This window comes from Engystomops pustulosus, chromosome 5 (assembly GCF_040894005.1).
Source record: "Engystomops pustulosus chromosome 5, aEngPut4.maternal, whole genome shotgun sequence".
Lineage (NCBI taxonomy): Eukaryota > Metazoa > Chordata > Amphibia > Anura > Leptodactylidae > Engystomops > Engystomops pustulosus.
This window is the reverse complement of record NC_092415.1, coordinates 108,911,955-108,933,608: the sequence shown is the minus strand read 5'-3', so window position 1 is coordinate 108,933,608 and position 21,654 is coordinate 108,911,955. Positions and strand designations below refer to the sequence as shown.

The 21,654-nt window shown below is 39.0% G+C and overlaps 1 protein-coding gene across 3 annotated transcripts in view; it reads left to right on the top strand.

Moving 5' to 3' along the window:
* LOC140133141 (uncharacterized) overlaps positions 1-21,654 on the top strand; it is a 103,587-nt gene that overhangs the window by 79,839 nt on the left and 2,094 nt on the right. For all 3 annotated transcript variants that reach the window (XM_072152896.1, XM_072152895.1, XM_072152897.1), the window contains exons 18-22: positions 6,179-6,197; positions 10,181-10,216; positions 10,667-10,774; positions 12,678-12,810; positions 15,806-17,356. In XM_072152896.1, the coding sequence (XP_072008997.1) occupies positions 6,179-6,197; positions 10,181-10,216; positions 10,667-10,774; positions 12,678-12,810; positions 15,806-17,355 (1,846 nt within the window). In that variant the 3' untranslated portion in view covers position 17,356. The remainder of the gene's footprint in view (positions 1-6,178; positions 6,198-10,180; positions 10,217-10,666; positions 10,775-12,677; positions 12,811-15,805; positions 17,357-21,654) is intronic.

Below are 21,654 nucleotides of genomic sequence, written 5' to 3'. Positions count from 1 at the left end.
TTGCCCTATTATGTTAAATATATGTTACATTCTATGGACTGCCCTTTAACCTCCTAGTGACCTTGTCTTTTTTCACCTTCCTGACACGGCTAATTTTTTTCAAATCTGACATGTCAGTGGTTAGAACTTTGGAACACTTTGACATTGTTTAATTGTAACATATTGAATTTTGTGTTAGTTGAAATATTTGGGTGATGTGTTTTGTGTTAAAAAAAAAAGATATTTGGCAAAAATTTTCAAAATTCAAAATGTACTATTCATCGGACAGAAAGTCATAACACCAAAATAACTTGATAACTAACATTTACTGAATGTCTGCTTTATGTTGGGATGTTTTTTTAAGTGTTCTCTCATTTTTTTAGGATGTTATCAGGCTTAGAATTTTAGGTGCGATTTTTATTAAAACACAAATCAGACTTTTGAGCTTTCCAATCACTCTGAGAGGCCTAAACAATAGTAAAACCCAAACTCAACTTTTATGATTTCATTGATTTACAGTGGTAAAAACAAAATGGTAATTCCATTTTTTTTTGGCTAAATGAATGTATTTTTTAAAACAATGTACACATTCAAAATGGATAAAATAACACAACACTCCACAAAATTTTATAGCCTTATGCCAATGTATGGGCACAAGCTATGGCATTGAATCGAAGCTGCAACATTTTAACAGATTTGCAGATTTATTTATTTTCACTTCACTTGTCAAGGCTATACAATCTTTCTATTTTTCTGGCAATTTTGCCATATGAGGGATCATTTTTTTGCGGGGTCAAATGTAGTTTACGAATGCTTCATTTAAAGAGGACCTTTCAGAGATAGGTCCCAGTATCTGACCATTCTAATTAAATGTTTGGAGGCGTATCTTATGCTAATTTTCTCTCATACTGTCCAATCAGCAGCAGGCAATGTCAAAGAAGCTACTATGAACAGTAGTGAGCTGTGTTTTTCTTTTCCTCTCTATTTTCATCTAATGGCTGTGTTCACACATGTTCCACTTATATTTTACATTATGTTTACAAAAATGCAATGTTACAAATTGTAATGCGACCAGAATGCAAACACGATAAAAACCTGGGCGCAGTGTAAACAAACGCATTGTAAACAAACGCATTGTAAACACACATGCAATGTAAATGCAAATGTGATGCAAGTACAATATAAACATAATCTAAATATAAACGCAATCGCAGTGTAAATGCCATGTAAACGTAAAGACACAAGCCATGTAAATGCACAAGACGTAAATGTAACGTAAGTGCCATGTAAATGTGAATTCAACTTAAATGCGACAAACTCCACTGTGATGAAAACGTGACATAAACGCAAACACCACGTAAATGTAAGTGTTAGAGAGACATAAACACTAATGCCTTTTTTTGTGTAAATGTGATGTAAACACAGAGTAAGGCTACATTCACACTACAGTATGGGGGCCGGATATACGGCCGACGTATATGCGGCCAATATACGTCCCCCATACACTTCTATGGGCTCACGGCCCTGTACGGGAGCGGTGCGGCACCGTACCGCTCCGTAGCCCGGGGAAAGATAGGACATGTCCTATCTTTCCCCGTATTACGGCGCCGTGCGCCATTACTTTCTATGGAGAGGGGCGGGGGTGAGCTGCGCTCACCTCCTCCTCCTCTCCCCGCGCTGCCGTGTGCCCGCCGTGCTACGGTGCGGTACGGTGCTACACCGATATACTTGCATGTGACCCTTTTTACAGAATCTGCTCTTCTTTAAAGGGAACCCGTCACCACTATTTTCACAAATACAGCTAGTGACAGGTTCCTATAGAGCTCTAATAACTATTTGACACCCTGCTTGTAGCTAAAAATTATGCCCCTGAGATTCCCATATATTCAACTTTATAGTTTTATCTGGTAACTAAGCATGGCTACATGTAGTCCAGGTGGGCGTGGCCTCCTCGGGCTGAATCCAGCAGCTCCTCCCCATCCCTATCTCTGTATGCTGCTATAATGTCATGTGACCAGGGTGACATCATCGCAGGTCCTATAGCTTTTGTAGCATTAGGAGCTGTACACTAAGCATATATGTCATGAAATCACAGCATATTTTATCACATGAAATCACAGCAGCCTGCATGGAGAGGAGTAGAAGTCCATGGAGGCTGCTGTGATGGTTTTATGTGGTCAGATATGTACATGGGGTATAGTTTTCATATTAAGTAGCTCAAGGACCTTTGATGATGTCACCCTGGTCACATGACATTAGGCCACGCCCCCGTGGACTAGCTCCAAAGCTGCATAGATACCAGGCAAGATTATAACTCTGATTTTATGGGGATCTGAGGGGAACAATTTTTAGCTAAAAGCAGGGTGTCAGATAGTTACTAGAGCTCTATGGGAACCTGCCACTACCTGTATTTGTGAAAATAGTGGTGACGGGTTCCCTTTAAGCTTCTAATGCCCATGTTTTTTTTACCTAAAAAGTGCTTAAAATTGTGTAAATGTGGCGTAGTTGCTCTGTAGTTGCTAATGGAGTTGAGGCCTGGAGCCCCTCAGGCTCATTTGCATAATTGTAAAGCCCTTTTTTTCTCAAAAGCATAAGAAGCCTTGATTCTGATGGCAGGTATCCTTTAAGGACACCTTTTGTGACACGATTTGATAAAAATTAAAATTTTTGACGAGTTTTTTGAATTTTTATTCTGGCATTCACCGAGCGGGTCCAATAATGTTGCCAGTTTATTGTACATATGGTTACTGAAGTAACAATATCAAATATGTGGGAGGTTGTGTGATTTTTTTTTTTTGTACTTTATTATAAATGTTTATGTATTGCTGGTGTCATTTTTGGACTTCTACTTTATTTTTATTTAACCCCTTAACGCTGAAGCCACTTTTCACCTTCCTGACACGGCCCATTTTTTCAAATCTGCCCTGTGTCACTATAAGTGGTTATAACTTCGAAACGCTTTAACATATCCAAGTGATTTTAAAATAGTTTTCTCGTGACACTTTGTACTCCATGTTAGTTGAAAAATGTTGGTGTTATGTTTTGCATTTATTTATGAGAAAATCAGATATTTGGTAAAAATTTGGAAAAATTCTTGATTTTCGAACTTCAAAATGTTCTACTTTTTCCATACATAGTCATAACCGCAAAAAAATGTAATAACTAACATTCACTGAATGTCTACTTTATGTGGACATGGTTTTTTAGACATCCTCTTATTTTTGTAGGATGTTATGGGCCTTTGAACGTAGGTGCGATTTTTCACATTTTCATAAGAAACGCAAAATCCTGCTATTGAGGGACCTGCTCAGGTTTCAAATCACTTTGAGAGACCTAAATAAAGGTAAAACCCCATAAATTACCCCATTATAGAAACTACACCCCTCAACGTACGTAAAACAACTTTTATGAAGTTTGTTAACCCTTAAATAGTTTTACAGGGGTTAAAACAAAATCGGATACAATTTTGAAAGTAAAATTTTTTGGCTAAATGAATGTGTTTTTCAAAAAATGTACAAATTCTCAGTGGATAAAATACCAAAACGCTCCACAAAATTTGATACCCAATCCCTACCGCATATAACAATCCCCCACATGTGGTGGTGGTAACCTGCTGTATGGGCACACGCCGGGGCATCGAAGGGAGCTGCGCCATTCAGAACAGATTATGCATTGTCACTTTTTATTGGCTATACAATCTTTATTTTTTTGGCAATTTGGACATATTAGGGGCTTATTTTTTGCGACATGAGATGCACTTTACAAATAATTCATTTTAGTGGGTCATTAGCTTATTGATGAGATTTTATTATTGAATGTATGGGTGAAAAGAAAATTGTCAATTTTGGTTTACTTTTTTTTTGTATTTTTTGGGGGTCGTACACCGTTCACTAAAAATATTATATTATCTTTATTCTATAGGTGATTACGATTATGGTGATACCTCATTTATACAGTTTTTCATTTATTTTTACAATTTTACTGGATAAAAACTAATATAGAGGAAATCTCATTTGTTTTTGCATCGCCATCTTTTCGGAGACGTAACTTTAATAGTTTTTGGTTGACAGAGCTAGTTTAGGGCTTATTTTTTAAGAGTTGAGTTGTTCTTTTCAGTGGTACCATTTTGGCGCACATAACTTTGTTTGATCAGTTTTTAGAACATTTTTGTGTAGAGATTTTATGAAAAATGTACATTTTTGGCGTGTTTTACTGGTTTTGTTTTTTACGGCGTTCACCGAGCGGGTCCAAAAATGTTTCAGAGTTATTGTACGGATTGTTACGGACGCGGCGATACCAAATATGTGGGTTTTTTTGTCGATTTTGTGTTTTTTTCACTTTATTGCATGTGTATAGGGAATATTTGTGTTTAGGGGACTAAACTTTATTTAATTCTTTTTATTAAAAAATGATTTTATGTAGTGTTTTTAACATTTTTTATTAACTTTTACAGGTTAGCTTGAACAAGTGATCCACTGATCACTTGTTCAAGCTCTTCTTCACATTACACACTGCGCATGCTCAGTGTGTTACAGCCGGGTCCTGCCAGAAGGCACGGACCCAGCTCACAGAAGAGGATCTCGCAGTCCTGGGGCTGCGATCGGAGCAGCGGACCCCCCCCCCCCCCCCCCCGGTAAGCGCCGCGGGGGGGGTCCGATTCTTCTCAAATGCCCCTAGCACACCGCGGTCAGCGATCGTGGGTGTTAGAGGCGGGTGTAGGCTATAATATATAGCCGACACCCGCAGCTTCTGGCGCGGGCTCCGTTCGTGAGCCGGCGCCAGAAGCATGACGTACTATTACTGCATTTTGCGGGAACGCACCTCCCGCCATGCAGTAATAGTACGTCAAATGTCGGGAAAGGGTTAAAAAAATAAATTTTTTTAATGTTTGTTATTTAACAGGTTGGTTTGAGCAAACAATCCTCAGATTGTTTGTTCAAGCTTATGTGCATCTAACACACTTCAGGGAGAGTGGCCTCAGGTATCACAATATGGTGCGATATGCAGCTGACATCCATTCTGTTTGGTGCAGGCTCCACTTGTGAGCCGGCGCCGTTATAGTATGCCACATGTCAGCAAGTACCTTTCCTCCACGCCTCCACATTATCCATTGGGAAGGGGGTATTTTATGCATTGTGTGTTGTTACTGAAATTGTTCTGTAGCCCATTATCCTTTGTTTCTTATCTGCAGATTTATCATTTGGATTTATAGACCTTGTCTTAAAGGAAACCTGTCACCACGGACTTCGTTTTCACTAAAGACTGGTTGCAGAAGCCCATTACACCTGTATTGCAAATATTCCTTTCTGCCTTACATTACAATATTGTTGTGTGTTTTAACTTACCTTCCACCCTGACAGAATCCTCTGTGTATTCCAAGAGGTTGATTTTGGTTTGCATGCATTTCAAACATGTGACTTGTGTGTGCTACTCACTACTTAGCTCTCAGCCCCCACTGTTGTGCTCCTGTACAGCTCCCTCCCACACTGAAGCAGCTCGCCACACTGTGAGCTCTATTCCTGTGAAGCTGATGGCTGAGATCCGAGGAGTGAGAAGCACACAAGACATGTTCTTTTTTTAAATTAATGCAAACCAAAGCCAACCCTAGGACTAAACAGAGGATTCTGTCAGGAAGCCAGGTAAGTTATAATACACAATTATATTGTAATGCAAATGCTTAGAGAAGGCAAAGAGGCATGCAATGTAGGTGTGATGGGCTTTTGCAACCTGTCTTAAGTGAAAATTAGATCCCTGGTGACAGGTTCCCTTTAACTGCACCTAATAAAGTATATATATTAGAGTTTTTTGTTTTGCTTTGTTCTGTGTTGTTTTTTTTTTGAATATTCATTGCAAAAAATATTAAATGGTACGATTCTCCTAGGAAGCAAGAAATGAGGGGGGAAAAGTTATAACTTTTTGAGTTGTGATGAGTGACAAATGGAGATGTTAAGAAAGAACAAGAGCTAGTAAGGAATTGTCCTGGGGTTGAAAAACAAATTTTCTTACAAAATAAGCTCCACACTAGACCATGGATTTTAACACTATGCGGATTAGTTGCATTACCACACATTAGCCATAGTCGGAAGAGCAATTATTTTTGGAAGAAAGATTTCCTGTCTGAAACGCAGAAAGGTCTTTTTTAAACTTTCACTTTAGTTTTTAAAGAAATTAATGAAGTTTATTTTTCTTTCGATTTCAGATGGGATGACGACAAAAATGTAAGTAAGAAATGTTTTAAGTATTAAATTTGATGTTTTAACATTTTTCTAACATGTTTCTAACATTTTTATGTATATAGTTGGGCAGCTGTAATAATTGTCTAAAACTGTGCTTTCTAGCCTTATGATTTTTTAGAAAAATTTGCCATTTTCGAAATTCAAATTCACTGCGTTTTCAGGCAGATAGATTTACCACCTAAATAACTTGCAGAATAACATTTCCCATTTGTCTACTTTACATTTTCATAATTTTTGAAATGTTTGGATAATTTTTGACGTCACGCGGCCTACAAATCGAATAGCGATTTTCCGTATTTTCAGAATTGACTATTTTGGGGATAAATACTGTTTTAAATTAAATTTTACATATTTAGCATCAAAAACCCCCTATATAACTAACCCATTTTCAAATGTGCACCCCACAAACTATCAGAAACAGCATTTACAAAGATTGTTAACCCCTTGAGATGTTCATAGTAATTGAATCAAAATGGCGGTGAAATTTAGAATGGTCAAATTTTGTCGGTTATACGTTCATTTAGCCCTAAAATTTACACATTTCCAAAAGATAAAAAGAGAAAACCCACCATAAAATTTGTTCTACTATTTCTCCTGAGTGCAGCGACCCCCCACATGTGGACATTACTTGTGTTATGGGGGCACAGCGAGGCGCAGAAGGGAAGGAGCACTCTGCAGCTGCCAGGATTTTAGTTTTCTCGTTGCCCCCTTTTGAAGGCTATAAAATTTTCGCTTTTCCGTTATTTGGGCCATGTTACGGCATTTTTTTTTTGCGCGATGAGATGCTTTTTCCAGTGTTACCATTTTGGGGTTGGTATCACCTATTGTTGAAAATTTAGGAACTTTTTTTGAGGTCATGAGTAGAAAAGCATCAATTCTGTACTGGATTTTTTTAATTTTTTTTTTTCGTGTTCACCGTATATCCTAATAATCCTGTAATCTTTATTCTATGGGTCGATATGATTACGGGGATACCAGACATTAATATTTTTTCTTATGTTTTACTAAATTTGCCAAATGAAACCCTAATGTGGGGGAAAATCTATCATTTTTGCATCTCCGTCTTCCAAGTGGCATAACATTGTTACGTTTTTGGCTACAGAGCTGGTTGAGGGCTTGTTTTTTGCGGGACATGTTGTTCTTTGCAACAGTATCATTCTGGAGTAGATATGTTTTGTTGATCACTTTTTATAGCATTTTTAGTGGGATATAATAGGTAAAAATCATAATTTTGGGTGGGTTTTTAACATTTTTTTTTTTTTACGGCGTTCATCATATGGGTTCAATAGTTATTTAGTTTTATTCTATGGATTGTTACGGACGCAGTGATACTATATATGTGGGGTTTGTGTTATGATTTAGACTTTTTTGAGCGTTATATGTCTCTTTATATGTTTTGGGGCTTATGGGCATTTTTAGTGATTTATTTTTTATTGAAAAACATTTTTTTTTACATTTTTTACTTGATCCACCATGGGAGTTGAACAAGCAATCATCTGACATTCTACTATGTGCGCCAGAATTGGCACACACTATGATGTCAGCAAGCGGCTGATGTCACGATCCCTGCAAGGGACAGCCCAGGGACACGGAGCCAATGTCGTAGCATTGCTGTATAAAAGAGATAAAAGAGGACCTGCCGGGAAAACTTCGGAAGGGGAGCACACTGTTTTTTTTGTTTTTTTTTTCCTACAGCTATTATATTGGGAGCAGGGGCTGGAGGCTATATACTAGGGGGCTGGCAGGCTAAGTACTACATGGGGTTGGAAGGCTATATACTACAGAGGGGTGGAAGGCTATATACAACAGGGGGTGGCAGTCTATATACTAATTGGGGGCTGGCAGTCTATATACTAATTGGGGGCTGGCAGGCTATACACTACAGTAAGCTGGCAGGCTACACACTACAGGGGGCTGGCAGGCTATACACTACAGGGGCTGGCAGGCTATACACTACAGGGGGCTGGCAGGCTATACACTACAGGGGGCTGGCAGGCTGTACACTACAGGGGGCTGGCAGGCTGTACACTACAGGGGGCTGGCAGGCTGTACACTACAGGGGGCTGGCTAGCTGGCTGTATACTGCAGGGGGATGGCTGGCTATATACTGGGAAGGCTGTGAACAATGCATTTCCCACCCTCAGCTTATACTCCGCTCAATAGGATTTTCCAGTTTTCTGTGTTAAAATTAGCGGTTTTGGCTTATACTCGGGTCGGCTTTTACTCGAGTATATACAGTAATTTTATTCCATATTCCTTTCCCTTATGAAGAATGGATGGACCATTATAGAAGCTCTTATGCATCTTGTGTCACACTGTCATCCTCATAGATTGTAAGCCCTTGCGAGCAGGACCCCCCCACTCCTATTGTTGTCTGTCTGTAATGTGTCTTAACAGAATCTGTATAGCGCTATGGAATTTGATGGTGCTATATAAATAAAGATTATTATTATTATAATGTGTTAAGCAAAGGGGGAAATTTACTAAGTTAAATGCATATGGATTCTGGCCTTTTTTGTCACAATTCTGAAGAGTTTTAGATTGTTTTGCTATTAAAGTGGTGTAGCCTAGTTTGCAATGTTGTGCACTACATTTTCAGAATTATTCCAAGCCAACCAATCGGCGTTGCAAAATAAGCCTAGGCAGTCTTGAGACGCTTTCATGCATTGCAGTTAAGGGTGCGTTCACATAAGGTGTTAATGCATGTGTTTTCAGGCGCATCACAACAGCTGAGAATAGATTTGACTGATTACATTGCATTTACAAAACACATGCATTAACGTTAGCGTTAGGTTGACAGCAATATAAGTATTGGAAGGGGTTCTCCCGTGAAAAAGAGTTTTTAAATTTTAATCCCCTGGTGGTGATTACACAATAAAGGCAATTTTTAACCCCTTACTTTACAATTTTACTCAGTTTTATTGCTGTTTTAGCTATTTTCGCATAGTGATGGTCAATGTAAAATTCCAGAGTGGGGACACTCTGAGCAGAGATGTCATGATCCCTCTAGTGCTGTGAGATGCTGTGTGCTGACAGTCTGCTTAGATTATCAGGCTACAGGGTTTATATACACTTATTTAGCTTCTGAACATACTACTGGCTTCTGACACATAGAAAGATACTACTGGCATCTGACACATAGAATGAGAGATGAGACAGATCAGAGATGATGAGATCCGTGAGCTGGATATAAAACACACTCACCTAATCAATAAAACACCGATTCTGCTGCCCTCTCACCTCTAACACACACAGTCAGCTCTGTACCCTTACATAGTACACACATACAGTTGGCTCTGCTATATGTCTCCCTCCCAGATAAAGACCTTATCTGTCGCTAACTTGTAGGGCAAGTGTCTCGACTTGCCGTCGGGAAGTGCTGATCTCTGAGCTGGTCTTGTATTGCAGGGGTGAGGGGCAGGATGCAGAGAGCACACTGCATCCTGCAGACAGAAGCTAGTCATGAGAAGAATCCAACCATAGTCAGACTATTTACAATCGGATCCTGGGGCAACCAAAATTGTAAACGGCAGGACTGATCGACATGTTGGACTTATATCTGTGAAATGCTGTGTTTTTGTTAATAACAGTGAATTAGAAAATGTTTTATACTGAATGGGGGCACAAGACAGCGGATTCCAGCACACAACGAAGGGACTAGAAGTGCAGCTATTTCCTATGTAGTAGCTGGTGCCAGCACACACCCTGCACACCTACTATGTAGACTTCATACCAAATAGTGAGGTCTTAATACTGCAGAAAAAATAAACTTGGACCCATAGCAGCAACTACACAGAACTGAGCTCCTATGCTGCATTCACCTATGTGTAGGGAACTGCATTTTTTGTTTCATAGAACAATGTCCTTACTAGTGATTCAGGGCCTTCATGGAATTGTTATTGTATAATGTCCAATTTTAACAAAATGTTCTTATTTGAAATGTTCACTTCTATATCTTTCATTAGGATGAAAAAAGAATGAAGAAAGCTCTGACATTTCTGGTAAGGAATAGCTCAGGTTTTCCTAATACATATACATTTTAGTTAGCACTGTTTGTTGGTTTCTTCTGTTTACCGTCCTTCTGCATATGACAATCTTATCACTAGAAAGCTTAGACTTGCTTTAAGTATTAATCACAATGGTAGATAAAAATCTTTAATGCATTCAAGATAAGACTAAACCCCTAAAAATTTCATGCAGTCATACCAATGATGGTGAAGGTGTAGACAGCTTTTGTAGAATTGAGGTTAGCTGCAATAATTACTGCTAACTTAAGAGAGCATACAAAGTATTGTGTACATTCAGTATTAGGTGGTTCGTTTAAGCTTTTACATTATCTGTATAGAAAATAGTCCATCTTAACAGGTTATGTGATAGTTTCCTCCCTGTAACATCTACTGAGACATCCTTTTCATCAGATATCTTACAAGGCTTTTCAAATTCTGCTGCAGGAAACATTTGAGATCGAAAGTGAAATTGAAGCGACTACTGTAACAAGGCTTTGTGAGAAGCTGACGGCTAATCTGAAATTCTATAATACCAAGACAAAGGAAGATGCGGTAAGTATGTCCTCTTCTTATCATTGTAATTTTGTCCTGTAGGCATAAAGAAATTGCACTTCTTTGGATCCTGGTTTTAGTGCCACTAGTGTACTGGCACTCTCAGCTAACCAACCAGTGACCTCATCCCAGCGTTTTAATGGATGGCAGAAACCATGTGACAGTAGAACAAGTACCTGACGCTGCCCCAATGAAAGCTCCTGGGCTCTCTACAAACTCAGTGCCCATGCCGAAAATCAACCCACCTTTTGCTACCACTGCACGACCTATTCTCATCCTAATTATCTGGTTCAATTTCTACTAGGACATGAATATTGGAATATTTAATTTCTAAGGTTAATTATCTCCTGCCTACAGCCATATGGGCTACTAGCACTGTGCTACCAGAGGTGAAAGGTTATTCTTGTCTCTGTTCCCTCAATAATTTTTTCTGTTCCTCAGGGTTTCTTACAGTCCCTAAGAAAGACGCACCTAGTTCTATTCTAGATATAAATTCTGTAGATAGCGTAATTTGGATTTGCCTGATGTAGTATGGTTTGTATAAGAAACACAATGTTTCCAATACAATGTATCAATTCCTCTGTTTTCTAGATCTTTGCTTGCTGTCCTCATTTCCAGTAGACCTAAACCAGTCCCTGGTCATGTGATGTCACACAGGTGCACAGCTCATTATAACACACAGCCCTGATTACTTTGTTACACAACAAGCTGTGGACCAGTGTGACAATTGTCAGATTTCTGTCCACTGGAATTAAAAATAGAAACTTTCCATGGAATAGCAGGAAGCAGATGTCTAGAAAACCGTGTGGAATTATTACAGAAAGTATATTGGAAAATCTAATGCGAAAGATAAGATTTATTTACTGAAACTGGAGTACCCCTTTAATCGTCACCTTAATAAAACAATAAGAGAGTTTTCTCAATGAACATCAAGGCCACTGCTGAATCTTGACACTAATAGGATTTGACTCTTCTATTCAGCCTGGCTTGTGCCCTGTGTGTTCTTATCAAGGTCCCGGAATAAAAAAATCTCAATAACAGTGACATCCAAATAAAGGCCCCTTCTCCTTCTTACAGAAATTGGACAGAGTTTATATCACGGTAGACTCCTCACTTTGCTTTTGTGTAATAACCACCAAAAATCTTGCCCTTCCATCAGACTGCGCTACATCCTTGCACGGATACTACATTGTCATTTACACATTTAAAACATTTTACAGGGTTTACACTTTTTCATCCTCAGACAACTCTTTAGGTTAGAAGGTGCTGCTGCATTAAGCTCGCTTTCAGCCAATGTTTTTTTACTTTTTACTTTCCTGGGGATTGCTTTAGGATGTCTTGTGAGACAGAAAAGGGTAAGAATTGGGGGTGTCACCACTTTCATCTAGCATATTTATAATTTTCTCTTGGATTCCTCTTCCAAGATAATTTTCCTGGTTACTCCTACTACAGGCAGTCCCCGGGTTATGTGCAAGATCGGTTCCGTAGGTTTGTTCTTAAGTTGAATTTGTATGTAAGTCGGAACTGTATATTCTATAATTGTAACCCGAGACAAAAAAATTTTTGGTCTCTGTGACACTTGGATTTCAAAAATATTGGATTGTCATAAGAACCAGGATTAACAATAAAGCTTCATTACAGACACCTGTGATAACTGTTATAGCTGATTATTGTAGCCTAGGGCTAAAATACAGAAAATTACCAACCTCCAGAGGTCCGCTTGTACTAGTATGCAAAATAATTGCCCCATTGTTCATAGGTTGGATATAATGGGAAAAGAGGAGCTTTGTGTATGCTTCCGAATGGCAGCAGCTATACCCCACAGAAAAAGAATTTTCAGTTGACTGAAATCCTCTGTATTGAGTCCTGAGTTTATATATTGCCGTTTTGCTTTTTCTTTAAGCTGTTTCCGGCAAGAGTTGCCAGAGCACATGAAGTGGCGCTGGAAATGGTGCAGAATGCTGCAAGACAACGTACACCTTTCCAGAATCCTATCCAGCAGACATCAAAACCTCAGATGGCTTCAAGACCCCCCGGTAGGTTGTCATTTAATAATAATTCATTTTTTGGTGGATGTGAAAAAAACTGATGCGGATACAATACAGACAGGACATAGCACGTCCATATTGATTTATATGCTTTAAAGAAAAAAAAAATTATGTACAGAGAGATCTCTGAGAAGATCCATCTCTATACACCAATGCATTAAGCTTTTGTAACCCTTTGAAAGCTCTATTGAAGCGCTTAGTAGGATAAAACCCTCCCATTTTCAACCAGGAAGTCCATAGTCTAGTAGATAAAGACTCTTTATCTTTATTGTAAGTTCAATTCCCATATGAACCGAAATATATTTAATTGCATAATATGAAATAATTTAGAAACCTTGTGTTAGAAACGCCATATATGGACAGTTCATGATATTTCCATGAAGAAGTGGTACCCGCTCTGCCGCTGGGCCGACATATCTATTCCCTGCTGTCTCCTCTGAGGATTCCCTTGCAGACAGCGACTAGTAGTCTATAGAACAGGATAAGACACTTCGGGATACCGAATCCCACTCTGAGCTATAAAGTATCAAAAAAGTACCAAGGTTCCGATACATTGTGCAACCCTACTGCAGTATTAAAGTCTGTGGAGAATTTCCTGTTGATTTATAACCATATAGATCCTGCCCAATGGTTCTGGAGTCTGCCCATAATAACTGTAGAATTTTGTACTTTAGAAATACTATTAGTTGTGCTAGTTTATACATTTTCTAGTATCTGGACTAGTTCAAGCCCCCTTGTCCCAAGAGAAACCCCTTTTGCGGTCCTGAAAAATTATCTAAAACCCCCCTAAATGTGGGGCACAGAATTGGCTCCATAATTCTGGCTTAGACATATTGATATATTTCCCCACTGTTATTGCTATATAATTAGGTTTTCTATAATTTTACTTTAACCATTTCACTGCCATGGATTTCCAGACATTTTGAGCTTTCACTGGCTAAATCAATTTTTCACATGTACAAATAAAATCAAGATTACAACATAATAATAAGAGTTTTATTTATATAACACCATCATATTCCTAAAGGCTGTACAGATCATGGGGGATATATAAAACACATTACAGAGTGATAAAATAGTCAGATAAAACAATTGTTATAAGTCCCTGCTTATCAGAGCTTACATTCTCGTAAACCCCATATAGCCATATATTGTCAAGACATCTGTCATATTGTCAAGATTTGGTAGACATAGGCAAAATCGTGCAATTTTGATTCAAGTTATACATTGATAACTGCATCTGCATACAGCCACCAACCCCCTAGTATACATTTACATACACCTCAGTCCCCACCAAACAGGCAGTCCCATGAAACATACACCTCAGCCCACACCAGACACATAGTCCCATGTAACATACACCTCAGCCCACACCAGACACGTAGTCCTATGTAACATACACCTCAGCCCACACCAGACATGTAGTCCCATGTAACTTATACCTCATCCCATACCAGACACGCAGAAGCCCCATACACCACAGCCACTACCCGAGATGCACAGTCCCATGTAACATACACCGCAGCCCCCAACATACACACAGTCCCATAAAATATACAAATCTTGTTCAGGTCTTCTGACATTAATCAATCATTGTATTATTCTTTCCTTTCGGACCCGTGCCTCCATAAACATAAATAACACTGCTAATAAAAGCGATCATGTGCAGAAGGGCTAAGTCAGTCCTGTAAGTTTTCTGTTCTCCACCTGTAGTCACACATTGCAGCTCCTTTACTTTTCGCGGGAGGCTCCGATCTGGGAGATGTCTGTGTCCCTTGTGTTTTCGCTGAGAGCTGATTGTCTCTGTCTGGGAGCGATACTCTGCAGCAGCGATGCTCCAGCCAGAAACTGTCAGTTTACAGCTGACTGTATAGGACACACAGCTCAGTGGCAGCACTGCACAACCAGCAAGCTCACTGCCAGCCTGTCCAGCGCGCTTTAATCGTACTAATGTCTGACTGTCATTCAGACATTGTCATCTGGTGGGGGCCCCTATAGGAGCAAGATGGTGGCCCTGGTTGCCCCGCCTATAATCCGGCCTTGCATACATATCTCAGGCAGGTCTTTTATCCACGTATATTTATAATGACAGAATAAATAAAACTTAAAATAGCAACTACTAGTTGCAGCTGTCAGCAATCTGTGACTGTAATGACTGTTCATTGTTCCCAGCACTGCCCTTCCTCCCTGTTCATGATTGACAGGTCTCACTGCTATCACCATGCTGCTGCTATGGAACTAGCTGTTATAAATTGTCTGCTAATATTCAACTGCAGACATATCCTGCTTCCCTGCTCACTTTTGTGAGGTTGAAGAGAATGTGTTGTTTTCTAGGTCATTCATCTTTTTCGTGGTGTGTGTAAGTGCTTGGGCTTGCAACACAATTTAAAAGTTAAATCGCTTGCTCAGTCGGATCGTCCGTCAGCCAGCCCCAATGTGTGTCGAACCATAGTGTGAGACGCAATCCCAGCGCAGACACCTGTTAAATACCTGTCCAAGCCGTGTGATCCCTGAAAAAGGTGCTCGGTCCGACAAACGTGCGCTCTGCAACCCATAGTAAATGAGCCCCAGTGGGTTTGTGTACTTGACTATGCTACATCATTAACAACTTCCTCGGAAAGGTGGGGGTTGAGAGAGATGCTGGCTGTATAAAGAGAAATCGACCTTCCTTCTCACCCCTCCCTCGGGAAGTTCTTTTCAGCCAGGTTATTCTTGTCCGTCAGTAAAGAGCGTGGGGTGGCTTGACTGTATACTGCAGCTCCCCACCTACATGACTAGGTCTTTTTTAGAAGAATGGTGTCTGTAATCCCAGGGATAAGAGGCATCAGTGGAACATGTATAAAGACATATAAAAGGTACTGTGTGTGGTTTGTGGTCTTTAAACAGTGTGATTAGCAAGCAGATGTGATGTAATTTTTTCCACTACTATGCCAGTAACCTTTAAATATTTATCATCTAATTACTTTTTGTTTTATGTTCACAGGTTTTCCAGAAAATACCAATTTCAAAAATAAATTTGGTATGCCGGCTGGTTTTCCTGGCAAAAACTTTCAAAACGTAAATACAAAACAAAATATGCCACATATACCTCGTGTTCCCTCAATGCAAGGGCCTCCTCCAATGAATCCACTGCAAGGACCTCCCCTTATAATGAATCCAATGCAAGGACCTCCTCTAATAATGAATCCAATGCAAGGACCTCCCCCAATAATGAATCCAATGCAAGGACCTGCTCCAATGAATCCAATGCAAGGACATCCTCCAATGAATCCAATGCAAGGACATCCTCGAATGAATCCAATGCTAGGACCTCCTCCAATGAATCCAATGCAAGGACCTCCTCCAATGAATCCAATGCAAGGAAACCCACAGAAATCTGAAAATACTGTTGATATAGCAAACGTTGCCCAAGATACACAGTTTTTCAAGAAATTGGTTACGTTGCTTGATGCTATTCCACAAACTTCCTCACCTTCTGACAATACACAAATGAATTCAAAATTACTGATGTTAAAGTCATTGTTGGTAAACCAAAAGAATATAGAACAAGAACAAGCCAATCAGAAATTAATGGCTCAGATTACTAATATGGTACAGGAAACTATAAGCGCACAGAATGCTTCTCTGAATCAGCAACTAATGATGATGATGTCTGCTCAGAATAGCACAGCTATGGGCATGCAAACCGCCCCCCCTAGAAATAATTTAATGGCTGCAAATAATGTACAGCTAAATGGAAATCCAGTAATGGGTGGAGCTGCTGTAGTTCCAGGAATTCCAAGTTCAGTAAATATGCAGACAAATATGAATTCAGTGATGCCTTTTAACCAAGACCTTGAGAGTCAAGCATATGGACAAATGGGAGGGACTACAGTAGATCAGAATACTTATCCAGCCCAACAGGATGAAATCCCAAACTTATCAACTACATCACAAAGCTATGACAATTTTGGATATGGGAATTCAGTGGATGGAAAATACTTGGCACAAGGAACCATTAGTCAGCAAGTTAGTGGTAACACTCTGACCATCAAAAAAAATGAACAAACTCCAGGTCCATATACTGATGTTGGTTATGAATCTAGTGTGTATAACAAAAAATGGGAAACCTCTTATTATGGCAACCCACCAAAACAAGTACCAGGGACTAGCTATGGTGACCATACAAAAGAACCAGCACCATATACTAGAGTTTGCCTTTCACCAAGCTCTTCAAAAAATTATGGTTCAGATTATAATAAAACAAGAGGAGACCTTGGAATGCAAGATTCAACAGCCCGAGCTAGCTCAAGATCCTACCGTTCCACAGATTGGGATGATCGGGAAAATGATGTACACTATACTAAACGTGCCAAACTGGACATGGATATCAGATCTGATAAAGCAGAAAGTTACGATGATCAATCTCTTAAGTCTCTTGGCATAAATACTGCTGGCTTGCCTGAAGAGCTGCTAAGGAGAATTAAAGGAAAAGATTTATTCACTGCATCAGCAATCATTAGCGAATATTCTGAAAGACATTCTGGAAAATAGTGTAAGTGTACTACAAAAAAAAATTACCCAGCATGAAATTATATGGTAATTAATGTGCCTTTCTCTCACCAAGTGTCTTAACTCCTGAACAACCAGGCCCTTTTTCATTTTTTCGCTTTTAAGTTTTACTCTCCACCTTCAAAAATCCATAGCTTTATTTTTCCATGTAAGACTTATTTTCCATGTAAAGGCTTGTTTTCTGCATAACAATTTGCACTTCATAGTGACGGTATTTAACCCCTTCCCGCCGAGACTCTTTTTCATTTTTCAATTAAAGAGCTGTTTGCGTAACAAATTGCACTTCGTAGTGACAGTATTTAGTATTTCATGCTGTTTACTGGGAAGTGGTAAAAGGGACAAGACGCAGGGGTCAGCGAACGGATCCAAGATGGCAGCACCGACCGCGGGATGTTTGCTGCAACATGCAGCAAACGCCCACCTTGTATGGAGAGGACTCGGCATGTAAGCCCACTCCATACCCTCGCAGCCAGCATGTGATGAAATAGTATGTCACATGTTGGTAAGGGAACCAGGTAAAAAAAAATCCAAATACAGTGAAATTGGTGCAAAAATGCATTTGCGCCTTATTATTGTGGGCTTGGATTTTACGGCTTTCACTGTTTGACCCAAATGACATTGTACTGAATCAAAGAATAAAATAGACAATCACAAGGATACCAAATTTATATAGGTTTTATAATGTTTTCATCAATTTACCAAAATGAAAACCACCTGTATATTAAAAAAATTCTTAATTTTGACATGTTCTGGAACTAACTTTTTCATACTTCAGTACAGATCTGTGGGTGGTGTTATTTTTTTTGACTTTTGATTAAGTTTTCAATGGTAATTTGAGGACTTTTTTTTTTTATACTTGACAAAATTGCACAAAAGTGGCATTTTCAGCCTTGGGCGGTATATATTCCGTTATAGGGTGAAACGCCAGGAATAACTACAGGCAGTCCCCGGGTTACATACAAGATAGGGTCTGTAGGTTTGTTCTTAAGTTGAGTTTGTATGTAAGTCGGAACTGTATATTTTATCATTGTAATCCCAGCTAGAAGTTTTTTGGTCTCTGTGACAATTGGATTTTAAAAATGTTGGGTTGTCATAAGAATCAATATTAAGACTAAAGCTTCATTACAGACGCCTCTGATAACTGTTACAGCTCATCATTGTAGCCTAGGACTAAAGTACAATAAATTACCAACATCCAGAGGTCCGTTTGTAACTATGGGTCGTATGTAAGTCGAGTGTTCTTAAGTAGGGGACCGCCTGTAATTATATTTTGATTGGACATTTTGAGACTTGGCGATACCCAACATGTTAATGATTTTTACTGTTTATTCATATCTATATATAGGGAAAGGGGGGGGGGTGATTAGAATTTTTTTAAAACCTTTTTTTTTTTTTTTTTCGTGTTTCAGACCCCCTAGAGTACTTTCACCCTAGGTTGTCTGATCCTACTATATACTGCCATTCTACAGTATGGCAGTATATGGGGATTTTCCACATCCTCTATTACTGTGTGCAAATCACACATTGTAATACATAGTGTAAAATGAGATGGCCTGGGGTCTTTGTGTGACCCAAGGTTGTCATAGCAACAGATTGCCACTCCCTGATGAGGTCACGGGGGAGACTATCTAAGCCAATACTGCGGAGTCGGCTTTTTAATGCCTTGTCGTCAGAGATTGAAGAATTAACACCCACGACCGGTGCAAGCACCAATCACAGGTGTTACCGATGGGTGTTTGCTGCAATATGCAGCAAACACTCACTGGCTATAGAGAGGGCTCAGCCCGTGAGCCTTCTCCAAACACCCGCAGCTGATGTGTAACGTAGTAGTACATAATTCATCTTTAGGGGACTAAAAAGGGGTTGCTGGTAATTCCGGCAAAGGTCACAACTTCAGTAAAGTAAATAAAAATATATAAATTGAGGTTACACTACACAGGTTATGGGTTATTTTCTGATTGTAAAGGTCACAGTAATAAGCTCTCCACCAGTCACTATAACAGATGTATCAAAACATTCTTCTCCTAGTATTGCTGAGTGGTAACTGTGGTGCTTACACTGGCAGCAAAAAAATGTAGGAAAATATTTTCATAATTTAAACTCAATAGATATCATCCAAATTTTTCCACTAATTTGAAGTACAATGTGTGATGAGAAAACATTTACCTGAATATTTTAAAGCATTTGAAGGTTATAACTACATACAGTGACCCAGGGCAGATTTTAAAAAAATTAAGCTTGGTCCAAAAGCCCTAAAGTGGCTTTGTCTTTAGAGGGTTAAAGAGGGAGTTGAGTGGGGGGACCCAAGGTCCAATATTTACACCTATGCTCATAGTTCTAGTTAGATGCAAGTTTTAAAATTTGGAAGATTTTGATAGATTAAACTATTCATTATCTGTATCTGTTTTACGTAGATGTCATTTTATAACAATGCAAAACACCAGGTGCAGATTAAAGATCAACCCCTTTCCGTACCTTGAAGTGATTCTACGTTATAGGATGCGCGTCGTTCCCGCACCTTGACGTAGAATCACGACATGGCGATCGCCCGTGCGATCGCCGCGGGATCCTGGCTGTACACGGTAGATGGGATCCTGCAGTAACAGCCGGGTACGCGATAGTCGCGATCCCGGCTGTTTAAACCCTATGGTGCATCGGTGTGGCACGGAGGTGCCCATTGTTACCATGGTAACCCCAGGGCTGCCTGTAGTAGCTGCGTGCTAGGATCGTGCACTGTGCAGAATTCATAGGCTGACTATGTAATATACTGCAATACATTAGTATTGCAGTATATTACAATGAAGAAGTGATCAAATGACAAGTGATCACTTGTTCATGTCCCACCCTGGGACAAAATAAAACAGTAAAAAAAAAAGTTTAAAAATAAGTGAAATTAAAAAAAATTATTAAAAAAGAATAAAAGTCCCCTGAAGTCCCCGTCCCATGCAGTAATGAAATAAAACATAAAGTGAAAATCACCAAAAAAACACAACATATTGGGTATCAAAACATCTGTAACAACCCGTCCAATAAAATAAAATTGTCACTAAACTAAATTTTCACATTTTGACCGCATAAAAAGTGATCAAAAAGTAAAATTTACCCCAACATGATACCAAGAAAAGTACAGCTTGTACAGAGCTCTAAACCAGCTCTGTAAACAAAAAAATATAAATGTTTTTCCCATTGTTACATGGCAATGCAAAAACAAGCAAATTTCTCACAAAATCAGTTCTATGTTCTGCAAAACAAGTTAACCATAAAAAAGCCATATAAATGGGGTATCGCCGTAATCGTGATGACCAATCGAATAAAGATAACACATTATTTTTATGGTATGGTGAACGTCCGGGGAAAAAAATGCTAAAAACCATAAAGAAAAATTAATGATTTTTTTAACCACCACCAAGAAAGAGTTAATAATTAATTATAATTATTAGCTATTGAGCCCCCCTGTAAATGATGTACCTGAAAAGTGGATCTCATCCATAAAAAAATAATTGCTCGTATGTCCAAATTACAAAAAAAATAAACATTTTATAGCCTGTAAAATGTGACATTGCAGATCTGCGCTGAATGGCACCACCTTCCCTTCTATGCCCGTGCAGCAGTCACCACCACATATGGGGCATCCTCTGACTCGGGAGAAATTGGTTATCAAACTTTGTGGAGTTTTTCGTCATTTAATACTTGGTTTAATTTTTGGCCAAAATTACTATATTGTCTAAAAAAAAATTACAGCTTGTAAATTACACCTCCATTTTGTTTTAACCCCTGTGTAGCTTCTAAAAGGTTAACACACTTCTTAAAGTTGATTTTTTACGCATAGTAGCTTCTAAAATGGCTTGATTTATGGGGGGTTACTGCTGTTTAGGCCTCTCAAAGTCACTTAGACCTGAGCATGTGCCTCTAAATAAAGGTTTTGGTGATTTTCATAAAAATGGGAAAAATTCCACCCACAATTCTGAACCTCCTAACAACCTAGAAAAGAGAGAGGATGCATAAAACCCTATGCCGATATAAAGCAGACATTCCGGAAATGTTAATTATAAAGTTACTTGGGTGCTATGATTTTGAACTTTGAAAATGAATAATTTTTTGAAATTTTTGCCACAAAAGATATCATCAAAATTTTGCTTTTACTTGTGTGAGGGGAAAACAATCTCAAAATTCCCTGGATATGTTAAAGCTTCACAAAGCTATAACCTCCTAGAATGACACAGGGCAAATTTTAAAATTCAGGCCTGGTCCTAAAGGTCTAAAATGGCTTAGACACAAAGT